Source organism: Pelophylax lessonae (assembly GCF_965119305.1).
Source record: "Pelophylax lessonae genome assembly, chromosome: 5".
Classification (NCBI taxonomy): Eukaryota; Metazoa; Chordata; class Amphibia; order Anura; family Ranidae; genus Pelophylax; species Pelophylax lessonae.
Window position 1 is genome coordinate 87,401,343 of NC_138772.1, and position 16,115 is coordinate 87,417,457.

The 16,115-nt window shown below is 49.9% G+C and overlaps 1 protein-coding gene across 2 annotated transcripts in view; it reads right to left on the bottom strand.

Moving 5' to 3' along the window:
• The window catches only part of LOC309555355 (integrin beta-1-A), a 74,174-nt gene that overhangs the window by 15,790 nt on the left and 42,269 nt on the right, over positions 1-16,115 (bottom strand). For both annotated transcript variants that reach the window (XM_082257320.1, XM_082257321.1), the window contains exons 6-7: positions 2,529-2,767; positions 1,721-1,876 (exon numbers count right to left, since the gene is read on the bottom strand). In XM_082257320.1, the coding sequence (XP_082113446.1) occupies positions 1,721-1,876; positions 2,529-2,767 (395 nt within the window). The remainder of the gene's footprint in view (positions 1-1,720; positions 1,877-2,528; positions 2,768-16,115) is intronic.

The window sequence follows — 16,115 nt, forward strand, 5'->3', positions numbered from 1 at the left end:
ACTGCTGAGGCAGCAGCCAAAGGTGTACAAATGGCGCAGCAGGAATTCAGTCCCCTGTTTCTTTTGATGGGTGCTACCGGCTGCCAATCATGACCCATTCAAGTAAATGGGGCCACTCTGCACTCTCTCAATGAACTCTCACTGTTCTAAACCCCCTATAAGGCTGCTTTCACACTGATGTGCTACAGCTTACCCACACGGCGGGTGCAGCGCAGTGCATCTGCAGCTTTCCTGTGTTAGCTGCACTTTGCCATAGACTTCTTTTATATCCTGCAGGCATGGTGCACTTTCAGAAAGTGCAGCAAACCCACAGGATAGAGTAGAAGTCTACGGCTAAGAGCAGCAAACCCGCAGGAAAGCTGCAGGTTCACTGCATTGCACCCTCAGTGTGGGTAAACAGCAGCACATCAGTGTGAAAGCAGCCCTATACTATTATGCCCAGTGTATTGCTTCACAGTGACCTGAAGATGTCGTCTTTCCTGCTGCTGGCTGCACTCTGATGACCGCTAGCCAGGATAAGAGATGTAGTGCAATCGGTATTACTCAGCATGGGACAGGAGCCAGCACTTCATAGGAGGCATCAGCTTATATGATTCTTTCCCCCTACTACAGCCCCAACTTTGCAAGTAGTCCCTCTGCATTGCACTCTGTATGTTGCTCTGAAATGGTGGGTCAGCAAGCCCAGACTGCGATCTACCAGTCACCTGTCCACGATCCACAGGTTGCTGACCCCCGTTCTAGACTTTTTCTCCACTGTACGCTATTATTCACTTTCAAAAGGGATAAGTTCTACAAGTATCTAAGAGTTCTTCCCATTTCCTCCACCACAGACCTAAACATCACTGATGCATGACCATAATATGGATTGGCAGTAAGATTTTGGTAGCAAATTTGAGCGCCAGCTTCACACAGCTGACCTGGACAGTAATCTAGAAGCAACAAGCTGCAATCATCCCACAACATAATGAAAAAAAACACAGGGAAAAGGTTGCACTCAGCAGCTGTACACAGAACAGAAAAAGTTCATTTTTGCCTTGTCATTGAGAAGCTCACAGCAAAAATGACATGGTACTAGGAGTATGACATGAGAATTTTGATGGTTGTCCCCTCAACCTTTGATTTACTGGCCAGACCTAGACAAGGATCACACACTACGGTTCAGAGTGCCTCCAAACCCCTCCACCCCTTTTTCCCTCTACTTCCTTCTACTCCCCTTCAATTCCTCTATTGCTTCAGGATAGTTGGTTTCATTCACCTACATGTGCCATGGCCTTAACTAGGGCGACATGTTATCAAAGTCCCCATCAGTTGTTACCATGCTTGCATTCGCCAAGAGTCTCCATTTGTGTCCTTGGTTACTTGGCTGTCGAGTCTATTTCTACAGTTCTACTTGTAACACTAACTCAAAATATTCCGTACAGTCTTCGGTTTCTTTGCAGAAACACTTTTACTTAACTAAACTAATAAAAAAACCTTAATTTTTGCATTGGAATTTAAGCTTTATTATATGGAAATGCCAATAGCTTCTGTATCTTGTGCTGTGCAATAAGTGTTTATATGCCTTGAAAATAAATTAGAAGTATTAGCTTTACAATTAATATCTTTCAGATACGGGGCAATAAGAAATATATCCAATTTTTATAAGATTGATAATTAAACTCTTACAAATAGCACTGTCTAAAAGGAATTAAAATGATCAAAAAGATATCTGCAGACTCACATAATAATGGCTCATTGTGTACATATTGTCTTGCATGTGACATTTTCCATCATTTGGCAGAACGATTCCGCCTAACTTGCCATCACCAGCAAAATGGAAGCCAGCATCCGTAGAAAACACCAACAAACGTGTGACATTCCTCCATCCAATGTGATCCTAAAATGAAGGACATGTTTTCATGACAGAAAAAAAGCAATGTTGAAATGCTTATAGAAACATGAAACTGTCACTCTCTTCTGTGTGTGTGTGTAGCAATGCCACCATGGCGGTGTGAGAAGGCTAAGCAGAAGGATTACCAGTGCCATTGTTTTATATATTATGGTCTTGCTGGATAAGGGGACAGCAGCACTGACTAAAACCAGTACATATGGCACAAGGTAGAAGGGGATTATGCTGTGTAAGTTATCAGCTTCTTAACATAGAGGGAGGTGGGGAGTGTAGGGTGTTCTGTAGCAAATTGTGTAGGGCTTATAACACATGTAGAGAGACAAGTCAACTTGAGAACTCACTATTTCTGGCAGGATCAACAGGTGTTTTTTTGCATTTATCAAACCGATCTAACAAAATACTTTCAATGGTAAATTTAGTAGATCAATAGGAAGCAAAAGTGCAGAACAATTATAGGGTTTACACATACCGCTCAGCAGTAGGAAGGTTTGAATGCATTTAGGGCACAAGTGGGTTTATCATTCAAAACATTGAACTTAAGTATTGTGCGTGATGTAGTGGTGGGTCACCTTTATATAACACAAGTAAGTGCAGAAATAGTTGGTTCCAATGTGCACTATACATTTTCCTTAGTACTTACACCACACACAGCGACTTGCATGATGGCATCAAATCCACCTTCTGGGGAATCCAAATTACCAGAGATCTGCTGCTTGCCTACTAGTTCATTGAAAAGGTTTCCATTACTTGTGAGGCTGAGTACATTCTTGTAACTGAATGGACTGGTACAATTCTGATCGGAGGTACAGGGGTTGATGAGCTTAGCAGGAGTAGTACTAATATATGGCATGACTGTCTTCTCTACAAAAGACCCAAAACCTGAAGCAAAACAGACAGTATAAAATTTAGTACATTTCAAACATACAGAAGGCAACTTGCAAACAAAACAAGCTAAAACCCCAAATTCCAAAAAGTTAGTTGGGTGAAATCTACATAAAAACAGAATGCAATGATATGCCATCCTCATAAACCCATATTTTATTCACAATAGAAAACAAATGTTTAAACTGAGAAAATGTAAAAAACGGAATTTTTGTAAAATCTTACCTGTAAAATTCCTTTCTCTGAGTCCTCCGACAGTCGCCGCCTCTTCATATTCGTCACATATGGGGTATTAGACTTTGCTCCGAAGGAGTAGCTAGGCAACAGAATATGTTAACAATAAAGCTTTAACATATCCCACCCTCAAGGGGTGGTCCCCTCAGTCAATACCCTCCTACTTCCTGCAACCATATCTCAGTTTTAGTGGAATAGCAGTAGAGTATACATTCAAACCCCAAAAGAGGGGCGGGGGCGGCGACTGTCGGAGGACTCAGAGAAAGGAATTTTACAGGTTAAGATTTTACAAAAATTCCGTTTTCTCTTACGTCCTCCGACAGTCGCCGCCTCTTCATATTCGTCACATATGGGGACGTCCCAAAGCAGTGCAAACATGAGGGGTGGGAAACGCATCCGCGCCGAAAGGCAACGCAGTCTCCACATCAAAGAAAGGAACCTTACCAAAGGAAGGAAACCAGCTGGGCAACAGCAAAAATAAGTGCTCAACAGGAGCAACAACCCAGGAAAAGACAAAAAACCAGGGGATACAAAACTTATCCCAACAGCCAGGAGTCCCCAACAAGGGACCCTAGGGAACAGCCGCACTAAGAACCTTGCGGCCAAAGGAAGCATCCGCCGATGCCTGAACATCTACTTTGTAGAATTTTGTGAAAGTGTGTACGGTCGACCAAGTCGCCGCCTTACACACCTGGGCTACAGAAGCCCCATGACGACAGGCCCAAGACGTACTCAGAGATCTAGTAGAGTGCGCCTTCACAGGCACAGGGGGAACCTTCCCCTGCAAGGCATAGGCCTGTTCAATGGTCTGCCTGATCCATTTGGCAATGGTAGAGGCGGAAGCCGCCATGCCCTTCCGAGGACCCTCTGGAAGAACAAACAAGGAGTCCGTCTTTCGAAAAGACTCAGTCGATTTAAGGTAAACCCTAATCGCCCGAACAACATCCAGAGAATGCAATCTCACCTCCTTTGGATGTTTAGGCTTCGTGCACAACGAAGGCAAAACAATATCCTCGTTAAGATGGAATTCCGAAACTCGTTTCGGCAGAAAAGAAGGATTAGGTCGCAAGACCACCTTATCCAAATGAACAACCAGGTACGGAGACTTGCAGGACAAAGCCGCCAGTTCCGACACTCTGCGAGCCGAAGTGATCGCCACCAAAAAGGCGACCTTTTTGGACAACATAGACAACGAGATCTCCCTGATCTGTTCAAAAGGAGCACGTTGTAACACAGATAGGACTAGATTCAAGTCCCAAGGGGGCAAAGGATCCCTCCTAGGAGGAACCAGATGCCGCACACCCTGAATAAAAGTGCCAACCAAGGAGTTGGAAGCCACGGGACGTTGAAACAGAACGGCCAGCGCAGACACCTGACCCTTTATCGTAGCCAGCGCCAAACGCTGATCGACACCCGTCTGAAGGAAAGACAGCACACGGGAAACCGAGTACATGCGGGGGGAAAACCCCCTGGACTCACACCAGGCAAAATAGGCCTTCCAAGTACGGTAATAAACCTTTCCCGAGGAAGACTTCCTCGCGTTGATCAAGGTATGAACAACCTCTGGAGAGAGACCCTTCTCCTTCAGGACCTCGGTCTCAACAGCCAGGCCGTCAAAGCCAGCGACTGTAAAGCAGGATGGTAAATCGGTCCTTGAGACAGTAGATCGTCCCGAAGAGGCAGACGCCAGGGGGCGTCGACCGTCAGATTCACGAGGTCTGCGTACCAGGACCGGCGAGGCCAGTCCGGTGCCACAAGAATCACCGTGCTGCGTTCCGAGTGTAACCTGCGAAGGAACCGGGACAGCAACTGAATCGGTGGAAACGCGTACATCAGCCTGTACTAATGCCACGGGGCCACTAACGCGTCCGACGCGTCTGCCCGAGGGTCGCGCGTCCTTGCCACGAACCTCTTCACCTTGTTGTTGAGGCGAGACTCGAACAGGTCCACATCTGGAAGACCCCACTTCGCGCACAACGTCTGGAAGACAGCCGGATGGAGAGACCATTCCCCCTGATCCAGGGTCTGGCGACTCAGATAGTCCGCCTGCCAGTTCTCCACTCCCGGAATGTGAACCGCCGTTATCGCCGGGACATGAGTCTCGGCCCAAGACAGAATGTCGGCCACTTCTCGAGCCGCTCGGGCACTCCTGGTGCCCCCTTGGTGGTTGATGTAGGCCACCGCCGTGGCATTGTCCGTCTGCACCCGAACCGGGCAGCCCTGCAGCCGGTCTGTCCAGCGATGAAGACAGAGCCTTATCGCACGCAATTCCAGAATGTTGATCGGGAGGGAAGACTCCCCCTCCGACCAGGTCCCCTGGGCGGACAGAACGCCCAGAACACCACCCCAGCCCGACAGGCTGGCATCCGTGGTGATTATCGTCCATGAGATCGGACGAAACGACTTGCCCCCGGACACCAACGGGGACTGGAGCCACCACAGAAGGTTTTCCCTGGTGCGATGACTCAACGAGATCTGAAGATCCAGAGATTGAGGTCGCCCGTCCCACTTGGACAAGATCTCCGCCTGGAGACCCCGCGTGTGAAACTGCGCGAAAGGAATCGCCTCGAAAGCCGAGACCATCAATCCCAGACATCTCATACACGTTCGCAGAGACGAGTTCGGAACGTCCCTGAGGGACCTGACTTCCTCCTGAAGAGTCCTGAGTTTGTCTTCCGGCAGGAAGACCTTCGCCTGCACCGAGTCCAGTATCATTCCCAGATAGGGAAGACGAACCGACGGACTCAGCGTCGACTTTGGAACATTTATCGTCCAACCGAACTCCTGCAGAGTTTGCATCGCGACAGACAGGCCCTTCTCCAGACCCTGACTGGTCGCAGACCGAATCAGAATGTCGTCCAGATACCCCAGGACAGAAATGCCCTGGGCTCTCAATAATGCCAGAACCGGTGCCAGCACCTTGGTGAAGACCCGCGGAGCCGAGGCGAGCCCAAAGGGCAACGCCACGAACTGGTAGTGATCCTCCGCAATGGCAAATCGAAGGTATCTCTGATGACCCTCGAATATGGGGATGTGAAGATACGCATCCTTCAAATCGATGGAGGCCATGAATTCCCCCGGAACCAGGGCAGCCACCACCGAGCGCAGGGATTCCATGCGGAACTTGCGAACCCGCACAGAGCGGTTCAGAGCTTTCAAGTCCAGAATTGGACGAACCTTGCCCTCCTTTCTGGGCACGGTGAACAGATTGGAATAAAACCCCCGAAATCTGTCCCGATGAGGCACCGGAACCACCACTCCCTGAGCCCTCAGGTCCCGCACCGCCAGGTGCAGATCCCGCAGGCGCTCTGGAGACAGTTGTAGATTTGAGGGAAAAAATCTGCTCTCTGGCCGAGAGAGAAACTCGATCTTGTAACCAGATCGAACGATTTCCAGAACCCATCTGTCCCGCACACGGGCCAACCAGGGCTGAAGAAAACCGAGCAAGCGTCCCCCCACCCCAAAACTGGGTGAGGGCGCCCCTTCAGGCCGAACTGTTATGGGCCGCAGGTCCGGATTGGCCGGACTTCTGTTTCCCAGACCAGGGTTTCTTCTGAGAGCCCTGGCCCTTGAACGGTTTGCCCTTGTAGTGCGGCCGAAAGGCACGAAAGGACCCCTGAGGGGGCCGAAAATTCGCATGCTTCTTCCCAGAAGCCCCCTTAGCCGTGGGGAAATGGGGCAAGAGAGTGCTCTTACCCCCGGTGATCCCCTTAATCAACACATCCAGAGACTCCCCAAAAAGGCGAGACCCATCATAAGGCAGATTGGCTAAGGTTTTACGTGAAGATTGGTCCACCGACCAACATTTCAACCAAACCAGGCGACGAGACAACACCGCCACGCTGTGCACACGTGCAGCCAACGGAATCAGGTCCAGGTCCGCATCACACAGATACATGACACCCTGGTGGATCTGATCCACCATGTCCAGGGTCGCCGCCGAGGCCGAATCGGCCACTAGGACGCGCCTAAGCATCTGCGTCCAACTTGCGATCGCCTGGGCCGCCATGAGAGAAGCAAATAGAGCTTTAAGCATAGAACCCGTAACAGAATAAGTATGACGGGCAAGAGACTCCAGTCTCCTATCCGTGGCATCACGGAAAACAGGGGATCCCTCTGCAGGAATCGCAGTGGCTTTGTTCAAAACCGCAATTGCATGATCCACTGGTGGAGGCACACACCACCGTTCATCAGTGGCAGGGGAGAAGGGATAACGCAGCTTGAATTTACTTGGTACCGCAAAAGGTTTGCGCAGATCGCGCCATTGATCCTTTACCGCGCGCTGAAAATCAGCATTGCAGTGAAAAACCTGCGGCGTCCTGCGTTTTCTCTGCGTCCCATAAGCCGCCAAGGCAGCGGAGGGACACACTTCGTCCTGCAAACGTAGCGTCTGCTTAATGGAAGCAATCAACTCATCCATGATTGCAAGCTCTTCAGGCGAGCCAGGGGGAGAATTATCAACCCCCTCAACCTCAGCCTCTACCTCAGACCCCACTAGGTCAAGAGAGGAGCGGGACCCCGATAGGGAGGTCCCTGCCAGAACAGCCCCATCACCTTCACCCTCAGAATCGGAGGACAGAGTAACTCTGGGCCGTTTAGTAGATTGAGCAGCCACCAGCATTTGCACCTGGGCAGCAAGGCCAGCCACAATAGTGGCTAAATCCCCCCCTGGGGGGGAAACAGCGGTCCCCTGGCTTTCCACCAATACTGTGGGAAACTTGCCCTCCTGAGAATCCATTGCCCCTGTACGCCAGACAACCAAGGGTTAACTGCCCCCTTTCAGCAAGCGCGGTAAGCGCAGCCCACCGCACACACTCAGGCACAATGAGACCCCCACAGGGAATATACAGACTGAATACAGGCAATGGACAACAGGAATAGAAGGATAAAACCTGAGGAGACCCCGCTGCTGCCTCGACCGGTGTTCCAGGAAAAAGGAAGTGATGCTGCCAGGGCGCTCTATGTAAGCCTATGGAGGCTACAAGAAAATGGCCGCCGTGCATGTAAACCATGCGGCCGGAGCGGGCGCCGGTAAAATGGCGTCGTTTGGCGCCGAAACCGCCGCTCCACAGTGCATAAAAACACACACAATTTCATCCCATTATATGGATACATGTTAGATCGCCGCAGCGATCGCTGTATATGCCCCAACATGCCATTAAAAACATGCCCCACAGCACACAGCTTCCCACACTGCCCAGCCTGACACACACAGTGTCATACAGCTCCCCCCCCCCCCTTGCAGCCCACAGCATGCAGCCGAGAGATAGGGAGACAAGCAGTGTGATTTAAAGGCAGGTTACACAGTCCCAGACTGAGACCCCCCCCAGACAGACAGGTCCCCACATAGACACACTTACCTCATATGGCGTGGGGAACCCGCACAGGCGAACAAGCCGCTGCACATGAGGCAGGGAGAGTCGCAATTCAAGACGCACACAATGGCGGTTAAGAAACCGCACAGCGTCCGGTGAGGTAGCCACCTCACCAAACATCCCTGCACCGAACAGGGATGGGTCGTTCACCGTGCCAGGAGCGTTACCTGGCTGAACGCTCGATGGCAGACTGGGAAGCCACTGACCCACGACCTGCGATCAGGGGGGATCAGCCCGAGACCCAGTCCGCATGATCCTCTTCGTCCGAAGAACTAACTAATGCTGACAAAAACAACAGCTAAGTAAAGGTAGAGAAAAAACTCAAATAAAATATTAAAAAGAAGAAAGAGTCTGGGACAAAAAGTCCCAGCACAGAGAGAGCCAGCCACTCCTGACAAGCTAGACATTAAAACTGAGATATGGTTGCAGGAAGTAGGAGGGTATTGACTGAGGGGACCACCCCTTGAGGGTGGGATATGTTAAAGCTTTATTGTTAACATATTCTGTTGCCTAGCTACTCCTTCGGAGCAAAGTCTAATACCCCATATGTGACGAATATGAAGAGGCGGCGACTGTCGGAGGACGTAAGAGAAATGGGATTTTTGACTTACCGTAAAATCCATTTCTCTGATGTTCATTAACGGACACACAGCTCCTGATCATCTTAACCATTGGGATATACTGCCCCCTACAGTAGTAGGACACGAGGCAGAAAAATAAGTCTGGCTATGCCTATGGGCAGTCCCGGGGGGGTATAATCCCTCTCTCTGCTATAGGTACTCAGTTTTTTTTTTTTTTTACAAGTAGTGACAGAAGAACTACAACTCCACAGAGGGGTGGGTGCTGTGTCTGTCAATGATCATCAGAGAAATCAGAAAAATAGATTTTATGGCAAGTCAAAAATCCCATTTTCTCTTTCATTCATTGATGGACACAGCTCCTGATCTTCTTAACCATTGGGACGTCCCAAAGCAGTGGTAAACATGAGTGGTGAGAACAGCAAAAAAGACATTCCCAAGGCTAACTATAGCCAAACAGGTAAACAGGAGCTCACTTGAAAAAAAAACAATACACCCTCAAAGAGGGCCAGATCCTCTAAACAGCAGCCTGCAAAAATCTTGCGGCCAAAGGAAGCATCCGCAGATGCCAACACATTCACTTTATAGAACTTTGTGAAAGTGTGCACCAACGACCAGGAGGCCGCCTTGCAAACCTGCCTCACTGACGCCTGATGACAGAAAGCCTAGGGAGGCACTGAGCGCCCGAGTAGAATGTGCCTGGACAGGGAAAGGAGGAACCTAACCTTGGATGGAATAGACCTGAACCACCGTCTCTCTCATCCATCTGGAAATGGTCGCAGAGGAAACAACCCTTTCCGAGGCCCATCCGTGAGAACAAATTGTCTGACTTCCTAAAAGACTGTAGCTGCCAGTTACACCCTAAGAGCCCAGTCCACATCCAAGGCATGCAAAGCAATTTCCTTTAGATGTGTTGGCCTGGGACACAGGGATGGCAACATAATGTCTTCATTCAACTGAAAATCAGAGACAACCCGAGGAAGGACAAAGAACCACCTAATTACTGTGAGCCACCAGTAAGGTGGACAGGATAACGCTGCTAATTCCGACACCCTGCGCGCAGAGGTGAAAGCTTCCTTCTAGGACAGTGTAAGCAGATGAATGTCCGGAAGATTCTCAAAAAGAGGCTTCTGGAGGACTGAGCACCAAATCGAGGTCCCAAGGCATTAACAGAGACTGCGCTGGAGGTGTCTAGTGCCAAACTCCTTGAAGAAAAGCACCAAGGAGTACGTGGCCAAGGGACATTGAACTAAGACCGCTAAGGCCAACACCTGACCCTTGATAGTACTCAAGGCCAGTTTCTGCTCAACCCCCCCCATTGAAGGAAGGTCAAGATCCAAACCACCAAACAAGAGCGAAGATGAACCCAAAGAGACTCACACCACGCAATGTACGTCTTCCACATATGATGGTAGATCTTCCAAGAAGTAGGTTTCCTAGCTTAACAGCGTTGGAAACACAAACTCAGACAAACCTCTATCCATCAGCACCTGGTTGTTCAACAGCCAAGCAGTCAAAGCCAGCGATTGTAAAGCAGGATGGAAGATTGGTCCTTGGGACAGCAGATCCTCCCTGAGAAGAAGCTTCAAAGGAACATCGGCAACCAGCCGCACCAGATCAGTGTACCAAGCCCAGCGAGGCCAGTTGGGGGCCATTAAGATGATGGGAATCCCTTCTGCCTTGATTCTGCATAGAAGTCTTGGCAGAAGCTTGAAAGGAGGGAAGGCATAAATCATACAATACTGAATCACGGGGCAACCAGAGGATCCCGTGACCGAGCCACAAACCTCTGCACCTTTCTGTTGAGCCGGTAAGCCGACCGAGCCACAAACCTCTGCACCTTTCTGTTGAGCCGGTAAGCCAACAGATCCACCTTGGGGATGACCCACCGGAAACACAACTAATGAAACACCTCCGGATGAAGGGATCGCTCCCCTTGGTCCAACGCCTGCCGACTGTAATCCACCATGCCAGTTTTCTACCCCGGGAAGGTGTATGGCGGAGAGGGCTGGAATGAACAGTTCTGCCCACCTTAGAATGCCAGCTACCTCCAAAGCCGCCGGGACACTTCTTGTGCCCCCCTGATGACTGACATAAGCCACAGTCGTGGCATTGTCTGATTGAATACGCACTAGACATCCCTGAAGACGATCCGTCCAATGTTCCATTCACAGTCTGATGGCTCGGATTTCCAAGACATTGATCAGTAGTCTGGACTCTTTCAGTGTCCATATTCCTGAGCAAAATATTCGCCGAGGATGCCTCCCCAAAAGGACAGGATGGCATACATGGTGACCAGTGTCCAATACAAGAGGAGGAAGCAGAGACTGCAGATTCTTGTCCCATTTGGCCAGAATCTCTCTTGCAGGGACCTATGGAACTGTGCAAACTGAACCACCTCGAATGTAGACACCATCAGGCTCAACACCCACATGCAAGTCCAGGAGGATGACCATTTGCTGGACATCAGGAGACTAATTGCAGCCTGTAGTTTGGGGAGTTTGTCCAGAGGAAGGGGCACTCTGGCTAAGGCCAGGTCCAGAGTTATACCCAAATAGTCCAGCTTGTGGATGGAACCAGAGCAGACTTCTAAAAATTCAGAATTCCGCCAAACTCCCTCAAGCTCGTATAGGAATTTCCAGGTTTTCCACCAGGGCAGTAGGAGATTCCACACGCAGGAGGAGGATGTCCAAGTAGCCCAGTACCACGTTTCCCTATTAGAATAACAATGCCAGCACCGGGGCCCACACTGTAGTGAAGACCCGAGGAGCAGAGGAAAGACAGAAAGGGTAACGCCACAAACTAATAATGCTTCTATCCCACAGCAAAGCAGAGGAAGCGCTGGAGACGACACATATTGGAATGTGACGGTAAGCATTCTTGATGTCGATAGAGGCAAGAAAGTCCCCCTGATGCAGGGAAGCAACCACCGTGCGAACAGATTCATTCTGCACCCGCACAAAGCAGTTCAGCGCCTAGAGGTCCAGAATTGTACGCACCTTGCCTTCCTTCCTGGAGAATGTAAACAGGTTTGAGTAAAACCCCTAAAAATATTCAGAAGTTGGAACCATCACCCATAAAAGTAAAAGGTCTTGCACCACCCCCAAAAAGAGCCTGTAAGTAGATTGATCGGGAAGTCGCGCGTCGGAAGGAAGAACCTTACCGGAGGGTAAAAAGGAAACTTGATCTTGTAGCCGGACCGAATGACCTTGTAGAGCCACTTGGTTCTTGTACCAGGGTAGTCCACGGGTCTGGGAACCAGTGAAGACATACCCTCACCCCAGGTACAGGTCAGGGCGCAGCTTCCTGCTGAAGGGGCCTTGTCCGTGGGTCTGGGAAAGCTCACACCTGACTTGCCAGACCAAGTTTGCTTGGATCCTCCAGAGGCGGCCCCGAAGAGCTCCGATCCCCTGTCAGTCAACCCTGAGGGACGAGACCACTTTTTTTTTTTTAGGAGTAGAGAAGGAGGGCCCACGTCTATGACAAGGGTCCTTGCCCTTGGTAGCCTGCGGAAGAAAAGGTACTCTTCCCCCCCCCCCCCCCCCGAGACCTTTAATGATGTCATCCAGGGTACCACCAAACAGAATCTCCTTAAAAGGAAAGATGAGTCAAGGCCTTTTTAGAAGTCTGGTCCACAGACCAGCATTTGAGCCAAAAGATACGCCGAAGAATCACTGCCAAAACAGATAGCTGAGCTGCATCTAAAGAGGCATCACAGATAAATGGCAGCCCCTGGACCAACTGGCAGGGGGGAGCTACTTCCCCTCCAGGTCACAGCGTAAAAGCTTAGCCCACTCAGTCAGTCTGCAACACCAGGGCAATGGTGAAAATCAGCCTCAGTGCCGAACCAGCCAGGGTGTACAAATTGGGGGCCACAGCCTCTGCCTTCCTTTCACTTTGGTCCTTAAAGGCCGGGGACTCTTCAACCGAAATCATGGCTGCCTTGTTTAATCTGAAAACTGGGAGGGTCCACCACCGATGGAACAGTCCACTTAAGAAGGCACTCCTCAAAGGGGTAATCGCCTAGCAACTCGCTTAGGGACCCCAAAAGGAACGCTTTTGTCGCCCCCACTCTTCAGTGACAAATCCGTCACAATAGGAGGGGAGAGGTAACTCCTTTGCCGGTCTGGAAGGCTTGTCAGTGCCAAAGGGAACCTGCGCCTCCGTTGCAGCTGCTTCCTTCAACATTCAGTTTCAAGCACAGATAACAATTAGTGCATCCACCAGCGCCTTTTCGTGCCCGGTTGCAGAAGCAGAGGAATTATCATCACTATCCGAGGATTAAAGGCGCATGGTCGCAGACCCAAAGTGACCCACGTCCGTGGCGGCCGAACCAGATTCAGGATCTGAGGAGACAGATGGGGAAGGCAGGGGGTGTTTATGCCAGCCTGTTGCCCAAAAGCCACCTCCACACTGGACACAAGGGACTCCAGGATCGCCAACAGTGCATCGGTGGATGGATTGGACCCAAAGGGCCCCGCAGCCCCAGAGAGAGGATCAAGTAGGGCGATGTAATCCAAAGACTCCATGAGTCACCAGGGGGACCTCACAAAAAAGTGTAAAACACTGCTAAGGGACAACCCCCACCACTCTGGCAGTACCAATCGATCTACAGCAGAGAGGGAGAGGACCCCACCAGACTCACCACACTGGAGAAACCAGGCACCGCAGCCACCAGAAGAATCTGCACTGCACGAGTGGCGATCAGAAAATTAAAGGATCCAGGAATCAGCTTCAGGAGATGAGGGGCTCCCACTGCCGAGCTCCACAGCTATTTTCAAAGGACAATCATTGCAAAATGGCTGCCGAACTACTCAAACATGGCTGCCGTGCATTGAGCACACAGGCTAAAAGAAAATGGCGGCCCGCGCTGCACCACAAGGCAAACAGGGACCCAGGAGGGATCCATAGGCCTCAAGGACAGGCCCAGGCAGGACAGTGGGCCCTGGCAGGAGCACTCACCATGTACAACCCCCCCTCCTTCCCCACATAGCCAATCGCCGGCGGCACACCCCCCACCCCCCATCGCCAGCATGGTGCCCTGCCCCCACCCCAGGAAGTGGTCCAGACCACTAACACAGCCTCAGCATAAGTGGAGGGGCAGGGTAGGATGGGGGGACAGATGAAGGTGGTTGCCTGACAGGAAGGAGCAGAAACCTAAGGGTGCGACCATTCCAAGGAGGGGCCCACGTCCACCTCAAAACCCTCCAGGGGGAGAGAGGGGGGCAGCTACTCACCATACCAGGAACCAGGTGGGCACCGCTCCAGACAGAACCCCTCTCAATCAAAATGGGGGCTGTCGGCCAGGAGGAACACTGCGACTTGAGCCGAGATCTGGTCGCATGAGACATCGCAAGGCATTTAACTCGCAGGTCAGCCCCTGTCCGGTGAGGCTATACTTTGGCCAACCTAGTGTTGAGCTGAGGTCTGTGCGCGCTCGCTGGCATTCAGACTGGGATGACCACTGGATCCAGATTACCCAGCCCGTTGCCCAGTCCAGCAGTTGATTGTAGATCTCACAGGAAAAAACCAGGAGAAAAAAATTCTATCAAAAAAGACAAAATTGCCAGGCCCATAGATTCCAGCAAGGAACTAGGTCCTTACTCCTGACTAGGCAGAAAAAAAAATGGGTACCTATAGCAGAGAGAGGGAGTATACCCCCTGGGACTGCTAATAGGCGTAGCCAGATTTTATGATGCCTAGTGTCATACTCCTGTAGGGGGCAGTATAACCCAAATAGGAAGATCAGAAGCTGTGTCCGTCAATGAACGAAAGAAAAATGGGTTATTTGGAAACAGTGGCAGCAACACACCTCAAACTAGATGGAGCAGGGCAACAAAAAGCTGGAAGTAGTAAGTGTTAGGCTCCATGTACACGGGACGCTGGAAATGGCCGTTTAGGAGCAGTTGGGCGTTTTTTTCAGAAGCCCCTGAACCCATCTACATTTTATCTTATCTGTCCATGTACACCAGGTCGTTTACAGTCATTTGCAGGCAGTTGCGTTCAGGGACTGTTTTTAGAACGCAATTATTTGCGTTCGAACGTGTGTTTCCCGGCGTTTCAAACGTCCAAACGCGCCTAAACGCGTCCGAACGCCCCTGAACGCGATGACCCGCGTTTAGCGTTCGCGTTTTTCCATTTTAAAGGGGAATAATTTTTTGACCCCTAGGAACGCTTCTAAACGCAAATGCCCGCAAACGCTGCTAAACGCCCGCTAAACGCGGGTACAAACGCGTCTGAACGGACGTTTCAAACGTCCTAAAAATTCCAGCATTCAAAGGGACTTTTAACAACGTCCCGTGTACATGGAGCCTTACTAAAAAGGAAGAGCTGGAAAAACATTTTGTAACAAATTTGATTAATTGGGAATAGGTCAGGTCAGTAACCTGACTGGGTAGAAAAAAGGCATCTTAGAGAGTCCGTGTCTCTCAGAAGTAAAGATGGGCAGAGATTTAGCAATTTGTAAAAAGCTACATCTAAATATTGTCTAACAATTTCAGAATAATGTTCAATGTAAAATTGCAAAGACTTTAAATAAATCATTTACAATATAGAATAATGAATGATTCCGAAAATCTGGAGAAATCTGTGTGGAAGGGACAAGGCTGAAACACAGTATTGGATGCCTGTGATCTTCAGGCCTTCAGAAGGCATTGTATTAAAAACAGGCATGATTCTGTGATGGACATCATTGCATGGGCTCAGGGAATACTTACAAAAATCACTGTCTGAACTCAGTTCGTCGTTGCATCCAAAAAAACATTAAAAATCCATCATGGAAAGAAGAAGCCATATCTGAACACGGTCCAGAAACGCCATCGTCCTCTCTGGGCCAAAGCTAATTTAAAATGGTTTGTTGAAAAGTAGAAAACTGTTCGGTGATCAAACAAATCGAAATTTGACATTTCTTTTTGGCAACCATGGACTACAGTAGAGAGGGACTTTTCTGGCTTCCTATCAACAATCAGTTAAAAAACATGCATCCCTGATGTTATGGGATGCACCTTAGTACGCATGGAATGGGCAGCTGGCATATTTGGAAAGGCCCAATCAATGCTAAAAGATATATCCAAGCAGCATAGGTATCCAGACAATGTTTTTTTTCACGGAAGGCCTTGCATATTTAACCACCTCAATACCGGCCCATAGTACATATAC